Here is a 13,235-nt window from a genome sequence, read left to right on the forward strand (position 1 = left end):
CCTTGTTTTTTTCTACATGTGAATTCACAAAGATTTGATTCTGATCTGAATTACTACCATCAACAGTAATTCAAATCCTTGTTTTTTTCTACATGTGAATTCACAAAGATATGATTCTGATCTGAATTACTACCATCAACAGTAATTCAAATCCTTGTTTTTTTCTACATGTGAATTTACAAAGATTTGATTCTGATTTGAATTACTGCCATCAACAGTAATTCAAATCCTTGTTTTTTTCTACATGTGAATTCACAAAGATTTGATTCTGATTTGAATTACTGCCATCAACAGTAATTCAGATATTTGTTTTCTCTTTTCTACATATGAGTTCACAAAGATTTGATTCTGATTTGAATTACTTTCACCAGCAGTAATTCAAATCCTTCTTTTCTTTTCTCTGGCAATGCTCACAAATTCAGACTATCCCATACTTCACATAATAGTCCAAAGAACCCAATAAGTGCAACTTTAAAACAACAAAGTCAAAATGACTTTGATCTAATTTCATTCTTATGAAAGCCCGAAACTCATATAGGTAAATTTATATCAGCAAAATAGTTTACAATATTATTCGACACAGGTCTTCCCAGAATGCCACAGAACGTCATCAATAACGAAAAGGAATAACATTTTACAGGGAAACACTGAGTCATGTGCCATTGGATCCAAACATCAATTCTCACTTCAAATCACTAAAATTAAAATATATAAAATAACTCACCCTGACGATGTTACTCCACTACTCACTTGTAAATAGTATAATCATGTCTGAAGAAATAACTGGTCAAACCATTTGGGGAGAGGTGAGGTGGAGTGGGGTGAGGTGAGGTGCAAGAAAAAATAAACATAATTGTAAAACCATAATCCAAGTATTTATGAACATTACTGGAAAACAGAAAAAATAATATTTATTAGTTATAGATAATTTAATAAAAATCTAAAAGGATATGCAAATTTTGCGATTCAACGCATTCCCAAAAATTATGCATAAAACAAAGTATGTAGACAACAACGTATTCTCGGGGGCGGAGCTACATCATAGAATGTTCTACGTTTCTATCACATGCACCACTGTACCATGTACATGTATTTCTATGGGCTCTGCACGAGCTGCTGTGGAACGCCGGTCGAAGAGCCGGTAAAAACAGCACAAACTGAAGTTCAATTTAAACGCGAACAACAAAATATATAGATATATGTTGCACACGTAGGGGTTATCTCAAATCCAGTTTTCTGAGTTTTTCTGCCTCTCAAGATGGTTGCCAGACGGTGAAAATCCCTGGATGTTTGCTCCCGAGAATACAACGAAAGTTTTTGAAAAATATTGTTATGCATATAAATTATACATATTACCACTTGTGACATTTGTTGACAGTTGTCAATATCTGAAACCTGATATTTTGCAGGTTATTGAATATCATAAACACTATGTAAATTATTATACATATTATGTAGCATTTGATGCTTCTCTGTTCGAGAATACAGCACTACCACACCATGAGGCATTATCAAACGATTAGGGGATAAGCCTGATATTAAAAGTCAGTACATTACAATTTATGCGTAAATTAATTAACATCCAAGCTGACATTGCCTTTGCATAAAAACTTAAAGCAGTCTTAAAGCAGGTATAATTGTCAACTTATTCTTAGTAGTATTTACCAATGTTATTAATATAGGATAAATTTAGACGATTACTCTGCACAGCAATCTAAGTTAGTTCAAGCCAAGCTTGCTAAATGTTAAACTATAATCAAACCAAACTCTATTCACTCAAATATAACACTTAATTAACAGTCAATATTGGCAAAATTAATAAAATATGTAAATATGAAGTAATATGACATAAGCAAAACAACTAAAGAATAAACCAATAAAAACAAAAAGTTTTGATTAATAAAGTTGATTTCTTCATATATGTGGTTAGTTTTACTATTTGTAAATTTTGTAAAAACCAAATCATTTTAATTTGTAACAATTTTTAGAAGACCCATAACAGGAGGAAACTGTGGATAATATATTCGTAATCCATTCCTTTGATTAAATGGTTTAAAGAGCCTTATCAAATTTTAATTTTTACTTCTGAAAAACTGTAATTAATGTTTCACCATTTTCAAAAAAGTGATAAATTGAAAATAGATATTGGAACATGCAAAAGCTGAAGATATACATTGACTGAATATTAGTTTTTCATAATTTTTGAAATTTATTGTAGGTTTATAACTGTATATGGCCACCAAAAGAAAGAAAATATGAATTTAGTTCAATGCTGAATTAAAAGAAAAACAAAAAACCATAAATTCAGTTGCTATATTTTCTTGATATAGGCACAAAATTGATTAAAATTGATTATAATAATTTTTCTGGATGTTGAAATGATTAACTGATTCGCAAATGTTAAGTCATGAATAAAAGCAAATTCAAATAAAGATATAATAGAATTCAGACATGTTTTGAATTACAATTCAATTCCATTGGTTGTCCTATCAATAATGAGATAAATTTAGTGGAAAATAACAATTGGCAGGCAAAATCACACTCTCCCTGGTCAAACTAGTGGGGGCGCTCCATGGCGACTACCTAGCTTAGTGATAAAAGACTGTGAAGGAGAACAGCAAAAGCATGGTGACTACCTAGCTTAGTGATAACAGACTGTGAAGGAGAATAGCAAAAGAAATAATTTATGTTAAGGTGAACATTTCACTAGAAATCACATTTTTTTAAAGTCTGCACAAAAAAAAAAAAATCGAGAAGAGAAAATAAGTTGCATGTCAAAAGCAAAAATCTAGAGTAAGCTGCGAAAACGAAAATTTTTTTCATGAGTCATCAAATTATATACGAGTTGGAAACGTTTCCAAAGTGAAGAAAATTTAAATTTAAAAAAAATTAAATTTAAATTTTCTTCACTTTGATTTATTCTCGTTCAAAATGAGTCTGCACGTGGTCTTCAAACGCGTCCTGATCACACGAGTCTTTCGGGAACTGTTTGCGACACATCGGACATACTCGTCCAAAGTGACTCTGTACGTGCTGTTCAAATGTATCAGAAGGACACGAAGGAGGAAAGAGAAGATTGCATTCTGGGCACCATCTAGCAGCCCTGTCAGCGGAAAATTCTTGCGCATCCTGGAATTCAGTAGCAACGTCATCTCTAAAAGATAATAAAGACAATAATTAATGGATCAGTCAGGTTTTCAAGACATCTTGGTGGCAACTAGATTTCTCAAGTTCGTCTGATTTTTTTGAAATTTGAAACTTCACAATATTATACAAATAGCACTAACAACAATAAAATTTGCCGAAACTTATCAACACTCGTTCAAATGTTCAAAAGCCAAATTTTCCCCTAAACGTGGTAAGCTATGTCACCAACATTGCCATGTTCAAGGTTTGGACGTTACATGTGAACACTTTTCAATGTTTTTCTTGGCTGCAGAAGCACTACAGAGCATGACAAAAATAGAAACCTGTCAATATAATTTCATGATTATAGTATAATTAATGTGCCAAACAATGGAAAACATGGTAAAAGCACACATGTACATGTACGTTGAAATTGACAACTCATTGCACGCTAACGTAGAAATCGACAACCCCCTGCACATGTTAAGGCTGTACAAGGGCAATGGGACGAAACCTTTTTAAAAAGAATGAGAATTAGGATGAAAATAAATTGAGACGAATGTGTTTGGATGAATATAAATTGGGAAAAATTGACTGTGAATTCTCGGATATCCTCATAATAAACTGAAGCCAAACAAAATAAGAGAAGTCAGAAATACTTTTTTATAAAATTAGTAGTTTAGAACTGTTTCAGATTTACCAATTTTTTGACTCCACCACTTTTGTGTTTGGGTCTATGGCAGTAATATGTAAAAGTTTGATAACCACTTTTCTTATTTACGAAGTAAGTTACAAGTAAGTTTTAAATCTCCAAGGATTACTAATGCATCTTACTGATGAGTTAGAAATTTGTACCTTTCTTCTGGAACGTGCCCGGCAACTTGTATTGTGACCGTTTCTTGTGGAGTCACAGCGTCGGGTTCATCATACACATCACTGTCACTCTGATCAGCTGCATCAGCAGCGGTACGTGTTTCGTTCTTGACAGCAGCTAGTTTGGCTTGTGGTAATACAGTCGGACGCATTGGTGGCAGTAAGGGAGCGGATGTCGCTGCAGCTCCAAAGCACTCTGGTAGCAGGTCTGGTGTTGTTGGTGGCACCATTGGCATCACGTAACCAGGGCGTGGGCGCGGTGGTGGGATTGGTGGTGGGATCGATCGGGGACTGTGCATATTGTAGTGGATTCCCCTAGTTACTACTTCGTGTTGTCTACCTAACTCTCTTGCTTCGTCAACATACGGGTTTATAAACATGTTTTCAAAAGGATTGGCTGCTGGGGCGTTGTTGTTATTGATGCTTTCTGGCATTCTCAGTGACATGTTAGAATTCTCAACCTGTTTTAGCAGACTCACATATGCTTCATCTTTGTCTTGTTTTTCTTTAATTTCTCTCTTCAATTCTTCTCTCAGAAGCATTGTCTCTTCCTGATGAAATACAAGAAATTAACAAAAATGTATTAATTAACAACAAAATAATTAAGCTGCACCATTCAGTCTCACCAGTCAGATCTGAGGGGTCATTGCCCTTATGACGTAGCTGTGTGGTGTGGATCAGCTTGAACGGGCTTTATGCTCTCTGTACATAATAAGTTTGGTTATTAAGCATACATGTCAGGTGGCCGAGGGGGAGACATGCTGTGACGTGAAGCTAGGTGATTAGGTGCTGTATATGAGCATCGGTTGGAGTCACATAGTATTAACCCTTCCATATAGATTATGTCATTAACTAATGCCACACATTGCTGTCTGGTGATATTTCAAGGGGAACCTGGAAAACCCACGGATTGTACCAATGAATTATGGGACACTATTGTTTATGTTGTTTACTATGTTAATCTATCTTTTGTTATCCATTGTAATTTTAATCCAGAAAGCAAATTTGGTGTGAGCTTAGGCTTAAATAGAGAAGCCCAAGATGTATATTGCTTTTTGGTCCAGATTGGTGTGTCCTCTGGGTCCAGATTGGTGTGTCCTCTGGGTCCAGAGTGGTATATGTCCTCTGGGTCCAGAGTGGTGTGTCCTCTGGGTCCAGAGTGGTGTGTCCTCTGGGTCCAGAGTGGTATATGTCCTCTGGGTCCAGAGTGGTGTGTCCTCTGGGTGCAGAGTGGTGTGTCATATGGGTCCAGAGTGGTGTGTCCTCTGGGTCCAGAGTGGTGTGTCCTCTGGGTCCAGAGTGGTGTGTCCTCTGGGTGCAGAGTGGTGTGTCCTCTGGGTGCAGAGTGGTGTGTCCTCTGGGTGCAGAGTGGTGTGTCCTCTGGGTGCAGAGTGGTGTGTCCTCTGGGTCCAGAGTGGTGTGTCCTCTGGGTGCAGAGTGGTGTGTCCTCTGGGTCCAGAGTGGTGTGTCCTCTGGGTCCAGAGTGGTGTGTCCTCTGGGTCCAGAGTGGTGTGTCCTCTGGGTCCAGAGTGGTGTGTCCTCTGGGTCCAGAGTGATGTGTCCTCTGTGTCCAGAGTGGTGTGTTCTCTGGGTCCAGAGTGGTGTGTCCTCTGGGTCCAGAGTGGTGTGTCCTCTGGGTGCAGAGTGGTGTGTCATATGGGTCCAGAGTGGTGTGTCCTCTGGGTCCAGAGTGGTGTGTCCTCTGGGTCCAGAGTGGTGTGTCCTCTGGGTGCAGAGTGGTGTGTCCTCTGGGTCCAGAGTGGTGTGTCATATGGGTGCAGAGTGGTGTGTCCTCTGGGTCCAGAGTGGTGTGTCCTCTGGGTCCAGAGTGGTGTGTCCTCTGTTTCCAGAATGGTGTGTCCTCTGGGTCCAGAGTGGTGTGTCCTCTGGGTCCAGAGTGGTGTGTCCTCTGGGTCCAGAGTGGTGTGTCCTCTGGGTCCAGAGTGGTGTGTCCTCTGGGTCCAGAGTGGTGTGTCCTCTGGGTCCAGAGTGGTGTGTCCTCTGGGTCCAGAGTGGTGTGTCCTCTGGGTCCAGAGTGGTGTGTCCTCTGGGTCCAGAGTGGTGTGTCCTCTGGGTCCAGAGTGGTGTGTCCTCTGGGTCCAGAGTGGTGTGTCCTCTGGGTCCAGAGTGGTGTGTCCTCTGGGTCCAGAGTGGTGTGCGATGCAACTAATTATGGTAATTTCCATGATGCAACAGGTGATCTTACTAAAGGTTTTGAAAATGAAATTTGATAAAATGAAATTTGATAAAATGAAATTCACTTTATAAACAAAGAAAGCCTCAAAATAAGAAATCAGGTGCTACAACAGTTCAGTTTGTGATTTCAGAGGTCACAGCCACATAGAATCTTGAATTTGTCTTGAATACTGGATAATACTTTATTTTAGCTGGAATTATTTTTCGCTGAAAAGACTTTTTGGGTGTTTTGTATGGAATTTATTTTCACTGATTTTTGATGAGCTGAATGGAAAATAAAGAAAAAGATGTATATTCACTGGAATTTACTTTCGCTGAAAATTGCAAAAAAATTCCAAGCGAAAATAAAGTATTTTACAGTACTTCTCCCTTCAGCAGTCACCGAGGTAACCCAACTTGACTTTGGGGATTCCATTTTGACCAATGTCTTAACAAAATCAGTCCTATAGAGAATGCACTATAAGAACCCCAACCCGGTTGAATACTTGTGTCTTACCTCCTGTGCTTCATTTTGTCTCTTAGCCTCCTTAATTTTCGTTTTCAGTTCATTCAATTCCTTCTCAGCATCTGCAAATCGCTTCACCAAATCCTGGTATTTTCCATCCAATTCCAAGACTTTCATTTCTGTTTTTTCCATATTTGTCTTCTCACTCTGAAAATAATATTATTCCATGTAAAACCGTGCACATTCTTCTTTCATAGTACTTTTTGGAGTCAGAAGTTGCCCATCAGAAACATTGAGAATGAAGAGGAGGAGTAGGTAGATTTACTATGCAAAATGTGTTTCTTTCACTTTGTTTTGAACTGGATTTTTTTTTATGATGTTACTGTAATTTGTTTTTGGTACTTTTATCCAACGAGTTGTATTTTCTTTTTATAAATATTGTTTTTTTTTGTAATATTGGGAAAATATAGTAGTGACGTAGCATTACCATGAGGACACACGTTAACATGTGCGAATGAGACGAGTTTTGGATGTATATAGCGGACACACTAGCATCATCATCCGAATCGTGCGGTTAGGTTTGGTAAATGAAAACATGCTCTCCATGTGGCAATGGCCGAATAAATGAACCTTGGCTGGTGAAGATGCACTAGCATTAAACTGCACCACAATTGTACATTGCTTGATAATATATAACCAAGTTAAAGTTATCACAACGCAAACCTGAAATTCATAAACCGAGAGGGTCATCACCTGCGCACACGCAAGAATTGAGTCGCAAGCAATGATAACAACACACGCTAAAAACGCAAAGGCTCATGGGTAGACGCTTGTTTGTAAACAATGACACGCTATGCCCATCTGACGCATGAGGAGGTGATGACTCCCTGGCTTTAATGATAAATCAAAGAAAGCTTAGAAAGAACTCCCGTGTGCTGGGAGTATTGAAGACACATTAAAAATTAATTAAAAATTACTTGTACATGAGATATTGATAGAAAAGCTGAAAACTAATTATGTACATCAGGTAACTAATATGAACAGAACAGAACAAAAAAATTATGAATTATTATGCTAATTAGAGAATTAATATGAACAAATTTTAACCCAAAATTAATCAGGTCTGTCTATTGTCCTAGAGCATTTATGTACCAAATTGTATTCAAATGTGATGATCAGTAATTGAGATATCAGTGTTAATTAATTATGTTAATTAGGAGATTAATAAGCATAAATATTTACCAAAAACTAATTGGGTTTCTGCATAGTTCTCTTTAAAAGTTTCTTTAAAATCCAATTTGTGGTTCTTTATATATCAGTGGAACATTATGCAAATTAGGTAATTAATATCCAATTAAAACTAATTAGGTCTCTGCATAATCCGAGAAGATCTATGTAGCAAGTCTCATTGAAATATGATGATTACTACTTGATATATCAAAAGCTGAAAATTAATTAATTATGCAAATTAGATAATTAATATGTACTCGTATTACCTTAAAAACTATCAGGTTTGTGCAGTGTCCTATGACATCTATGTACCAAGTGTCATTGAAATGTGATGATTACTACTTGAAATATCAAAAGCTGAAAATTAATTAATTATGCAAATTAGCTAATTAATATATACTGATATTAGCCTAAAACTATCAGGTCTGTGCAGTGTCCTATGATGTCTATGTACCAAATTTCATTGAAATGTGATGATTACTACTTGAAATATCAGAAGCTGAAAATTAATTAATTATGCAAATTAGGTAATTAATATGTACTCGTATTACCTTTAAAACTATCAGGTCTGTGCAGTGTCCTATGACGTCTATGTACCAAGTGTCATTGAAATGTGATGATTACTACTTGAAATATCAAAAGCTGAAAATTAATTAATTATGCAAATTAGGTAATTAATATGTACTCATATTACCCTAAAAACTATCAGGTCTGTGCAGTGTCCTATGACATCTATGTACCAAGTTTCATTGAAATGTGATGATTACTACTTGAAATATCAAAAGCTGAAAATTAATTAATTATGCTAATTAGGTAATTAATATCTACTGATATTACCCAAAAAACTATCAGGTCTGTGCAATGACCTATGACATCTATGTACCAAATTTTATTGAAATGTGATGATTACTACTTGAAATATCAAAAGCTGAAATATAATTAATTATGCTAATTAGGTAATTAATATGTACTCGTATTACCCTAAAAACTTTCAGGTCTGTGCAGTGTCCTATGACATCTATGTACCAAGTGTCATTGAAATGTGATGATTAGTACTTGAAATATCAAAAGCTGAAAATTAATTAATTATGCAAATTAGGTAATTAATATGTACTCATATTACCCTAAAAACTATCAGGTCTGTGCAGTGCCCTATGACATCTATGTACCAAGTTTCATTGAAATGTGGCAATTAATACTTGAAATATCAAAAGCTGAAAATTAATTAATTATGCTAATTAGGTAATTAATATCTACTGATATTACCCTAAAAACTTTCAGGTTTGTGCAGTGTCCTATGACATCTATGTACCAAGTTTTATTGAAATGTGATGATTAGTACTTGAGATATCAGTGGAAAAGCCGAAAATTGATTAATCATTATGCAAATTAGGTAATTAATATTGCACAGATTTTTACCCAAAACTAATCAAATCTGCGCATTAGTTTGGAGCATTTGTGTGCCAAGTTTCATCAAAATCCAATGAGTGGTTCTTTAGATATCAGTGGAACAGTCATGAAACAGCCAAAAATCAGCTAATTATCATGCAAATTAGGTAATTTACCAAAACCTACTCAAATCTGCGCATTGGTCCAGAGCATCTATGCACCAAGTTTCATCAAAAACTGATGTATGGTTCTTGAGATATCAGTGGAACAGACGGACACACATACACACACACACACACACACTAACTGCAAAGACTCCCATTATGTGCTTCGCACATGGGAGTCAAAAATTGTCAAATCGAAATGGAAATGCTGCAGACTATTAAAAACAAACAAACAAATAAATTGTAAAAGGCTAAATGAAACGCGATTGAAACGTTTCAGCCAGGAATATGTTCTCGACTTCCATGATCTTATTTACTACAAAAACATTCTCCTTCAAAACATTGTTCATTATTCGTACCGTCAGCTTCTACAACGTTTACATTTACAGTAATGAACGAACAAATAAAACTTCCAAACGATCATCAAAGTTACGACGTGACTTAACTTACTTCGCGATGTTATACACCGGTTATACCAATAATTCCTCATACTCAGTCATGCCATGAAAAAATGTTACTTATTTTTTTATACGAAATAGACGTAAAATTTGAGCGATTATTTTTGATCACTCGATCGCTTGGGTGAAAAACAAAGACCGCCATGATAATTGTGACGTATCAGAATAACCAATCAGAATACCGCATGGTAATGCCGGCAGAACCCGAAGTTTTCCGAATGGTAGTGATCATAATAATTACAGTGCGGAAGTAAAGCGATGTTGTAGCACGATGTGTTGGTATGGATTTCAGATGAAAACTGCATGATGGTTTTCGAAATAGGTGATAAGCAATTTTTAAAAGGTAAAAGAAGTCTTGCCATAAACAGTAAAATTGCAACTAACATTTTTGCAAACTCCACATTGTTTCAAACCGTTATTTTGTTTTTGAAACGGTTGATTGAAATGAACACACGTTATTTACGCAATATCGGACAATGCTGTGTAAGCTGCTGGGGAATCCGTTGTGACGTCACAGGAAGCGCTGTCCCAGCTCAGGTGCAGCGTCAACGGGAAAAATCCCACACACCAAACATTTGAACGAGGGAAACGAAAGCGAGGGCGCCGCCAGTGTTTGGAGTGTGGGGGAATCCCAATCTCCCAGGCAAAGTTCTATTTCTACGAATATATACTTTTGGTGTTCTAGCCGAAAGGATCTTTGGGGAGAAGAATGGTGGAATTCCTCACCGCATTACGTAATGACAACAACGTGACGTCACATTGATCACGTGACACCGACCGCGTCCGGTGTGAGATGGCGACATGACCCTTCAAGAATACTCGGATGAATGGGCTTTATTTCGAATAATTACGTCTCAGTGGTTACTGTGGTGAGTATTTAATAACTAGACAATCTATCGACCTTAGTTGAGAGTCGTGTTTCACAGAACATTGCATGATTTTTAATCGTTTATTGCGCATTGGTCTCATTGCTGCGTCAACATGGACGGTCCTCTAAGACTGTCACCATAGCATTATGTTCCAGTCAATGTCAACCCCCACCCTCCCCACCTCGGGGTTTAGTGGGGGATTTGGAAATTATTGTTGTAAAATTTGCGAAATGCCCCACCTTCTGGGGCAAGATGGATAGGCAAATCCCCACTCAAAACAAACCCCCACATTTCTCCCACCGATCGCCGTTGTCTGCCATGCTTGCTATCAGCAGAGTACTAGCGATGCTAGCGTCGATGACGTAACACGAAACACGGCTATCCCCCCCCCCCTTCCACGGGCACGGTTTGGCGGTAAACCCTGTCTAATGCCCCACATTTGTCCCGCATCGCCCAAAGTGGGAGGGGTTGGGGTTTACATTGACTGGAGCATTACTGTGTTGACAAATATCATGTACGTTTATTATACCATGAGATGAACACAAACACTGCTATGGACCTACAGCTATGTTAAATGTACTATATTACAAATATTGAGCTTACAGATACTCCAAGATAGTTAAATGTTTTTGTTAAGCTGACCTCTTTGTTTTCAAAAAATAATAAATGATCATTCAAAAGTCTGTTACTTTTATTGAAGCTAGGGGGAGTCGTCATCTGCATTTTTTTTAGGGGCCCAAGCCTGTAGGGCGTGGCCCCTATTCTTATTGTTCGGTTTTTAGGGGCCCAAGCCTGTAGGGCGTGGCCCCTATTCTTATTGTTCGGTTTTTTCTTCATCTTCTTTCTTCTTTCTTCCGTAACTTTTTTCGTCAAGCCGTTTGAGAAAACCACTGAACCAAATAGTCTGAAATTGCTCTATATTGATAGTCTCTAATATGAACTGGTGCAACATGCTTTCAGAATTTTGATTGGCCAATTAGTTTGGCAGCCATATTGGATTGAAATAAAACCGGAAGTGGTTGTTTGACCACTTTCTGAGGGTCTAGGCGTCTAGATTTTTTTATGGTATATAGTACAACTCATGTGTAATACATATCAGAAAAAAAAACTTTAGCGGTCATGTGACTTTTCCCGCCATTTTGTTTTTCCTAAAAACGGCAAAAAACACTTTAAAATCTTCTTCTTCAGAACCGCCAAGTAAAATGTTCTCATATTCAGTACTTAGCTTCTACATATGGAGCAGATTTAGATTTGAGAAATTCATTATGTTTGGTCACGTGGTTTGGCCGCCATTTTGGATTTGTTCTCAACAGGAAGTAGTTTTTCACTCATGCCACACGTGAGCGATTATTTTCAATATTGCTACATGGCATCTCTATGTCAATCTCTTTTAGAAACCTATAAAAGATTTCAGATCAGTCACATGGTTTGGCCGCCATCTTGGATTTTGAGGAAAATTGACCAAAAGTTTGGGCATTTGTGTCTCAGAGGTGGTTCAACGAATCTACTAGATGTTTTTATATTTACCATGCCTGGCCTCAACTCCATATGGAAAAAATAATATATTTTCGATAAGTCACGTGGTTTGGCCGCCATCTTGGATTTTGTGAAAATTGAAACTATGCAACTACATGTTTTGTATTAGTCCGATTGGAATACAATTTTGTACGTGTATTCTACTCTTTAGATACATTCTTTCCCCTTAATGGCACATGGCTAGGTCATGTGGCTACGCGCCCATGGGGAGGGGGGCTTCTAACCTCATTAATATGCATAGCTGCTATATCTCAAGCACTGTTGCAGTTAGGAAGATGATTCCTGTGTTATCATGACAACAGTGAACAAGCAATTTCATTAAAATAACAGATTACCATATATGGTCATGTGAACTCATTAATATGCATAACTGTTATATTTCAAACACTGTTGCAGGTAAGAAGATGATTCCTGTGTTATCATGACAACAGTGAACCTGAGATTTGATTAAAATAACATATGACCATATATGGTCATGTGAACTCATTAATATGCATAACTGTTATATCTCAAACACTGTTGCAGGTAGAAAGATGAAACCTGTGTTATTATGATGATGTTAAACAAGAGATTTGAATAAAATAACAGATGACCATATATGGTCATGTGAGCTCATTAATATGCATAATCGTATCTCAAACACTGTTGCAGTTAGGAAGATGAATCCTGTGTTATTATGACAACAATGAACAAGAGATTTGATTACAATAACAGATGACCATTTATGGTCATGTGAACTCATTAATATTCATAACATTAATATCTCAAATAAATATATGGAACCAACTGCATGAGGTGGGGGCTTCTAACCTCATTAATAATCATCACTGTTATAACTCAAGCACTGTTGTAGTTAGAATGATGAATCCTGTGTTATTATGACAACGTTGAACAAGAGATTTGATTAAAATAACAGATGACCATATATTAATAACCTTTATATCTCAAA

At 37.0% G+C, this 13,235-nt stretch overlaps 1 protein-coding gene and 2 pseudogenes across 3 annotated transcripts in view; 2 read left to right on the plus strand and 1 right to left on the minus strand.

The window, feature by feature from the left end:
* The window catches only part of LOC102810266 (uncharacterized), a 152,724-nt pseudogene that overhangs the window by 64,007 nt on the left and 75,482 nt on the right, over positions 1 to 13,235 (plus strand). The gene's annotated exons all lie outside the window — the stretch shown is intronic.
* Positions 2,917 to 10,686, minus strand: LOC100371380 (uncharacterized). The gene is made up of 4 exons (XM_085494675.1): positions 10,608 to 10,686; positions 6,692 to 6,847; positions 3,982 to 4,550; positions 2,917 to 3,154 (listed from the first exon to the last, which is right to left on the minus strand). Exons 2-4 carry the CDS (start codon positions 6,830 to 6,832, stop codon positions 2,917 to 2,919), a joined length of 948 nt encoding a protein of 315 aa, XP_085350801.1. The 5' UTR covers positions 6,833 to 6,847; positions 10,608 to 10,686.
* LOC146729941 (ubiquitin-conjugating enzyme E2 Z-like) overlaps positions 10,412 to 13,235 on the plus strand; it is a 34,657-nt pseudogene continuing 31,833 nt past the window's right edge. Inside the window, exon 1 of the transcript XR_014927886.1 lies at positions 10,412 to 10,750. The product of XR_014927886.1 is annotated as a ubiquitin-conjugating enzyme E2 Z-like (transcript). The remainder of the gene's footprint in view (positions 10,751 to 13,235) is intronic.

Source organism: Saccoglossus kowalevskii, chromosome 20 (genome assembly GCF_978046115.1).
Source record: "Saccoglossus kowalevskii chromosome 20, keSacKowa6.1, whole genome shotgun sequence".
Lineage (NCBI taxonomy): Eukaryota > Metazoa > Hemichordata > Enteropneusta > Harrimaniidae > Saccoglossus > Saccoglossus kowalevskii.

Excerpts from the sequence above, each read along its gene's own strand:
- LOC100371380 (XM_085494675.1), bottom strand. The coding sequence starts at position 6,832 with ATGGAAAAAACAGAAATGAAAGTCTTGGAATTGGATGGAAAATACCAG. Across the intron at positions 4,551-6,691 it reads GACAAAATGAAGCACAGGAG|GAAGAGACAATGCTTCTGAG; the intron begins GTAAGACACAAG and ends GTATTTCATCAG. Across the intron at positions 3,155-3,981 it reads GGGCACGTTCCAGAAGAAAG|AGATGACGTTGCTACTGAAT; the intron begins GTACAAATTTCT and ends ATTATCTTTTAG.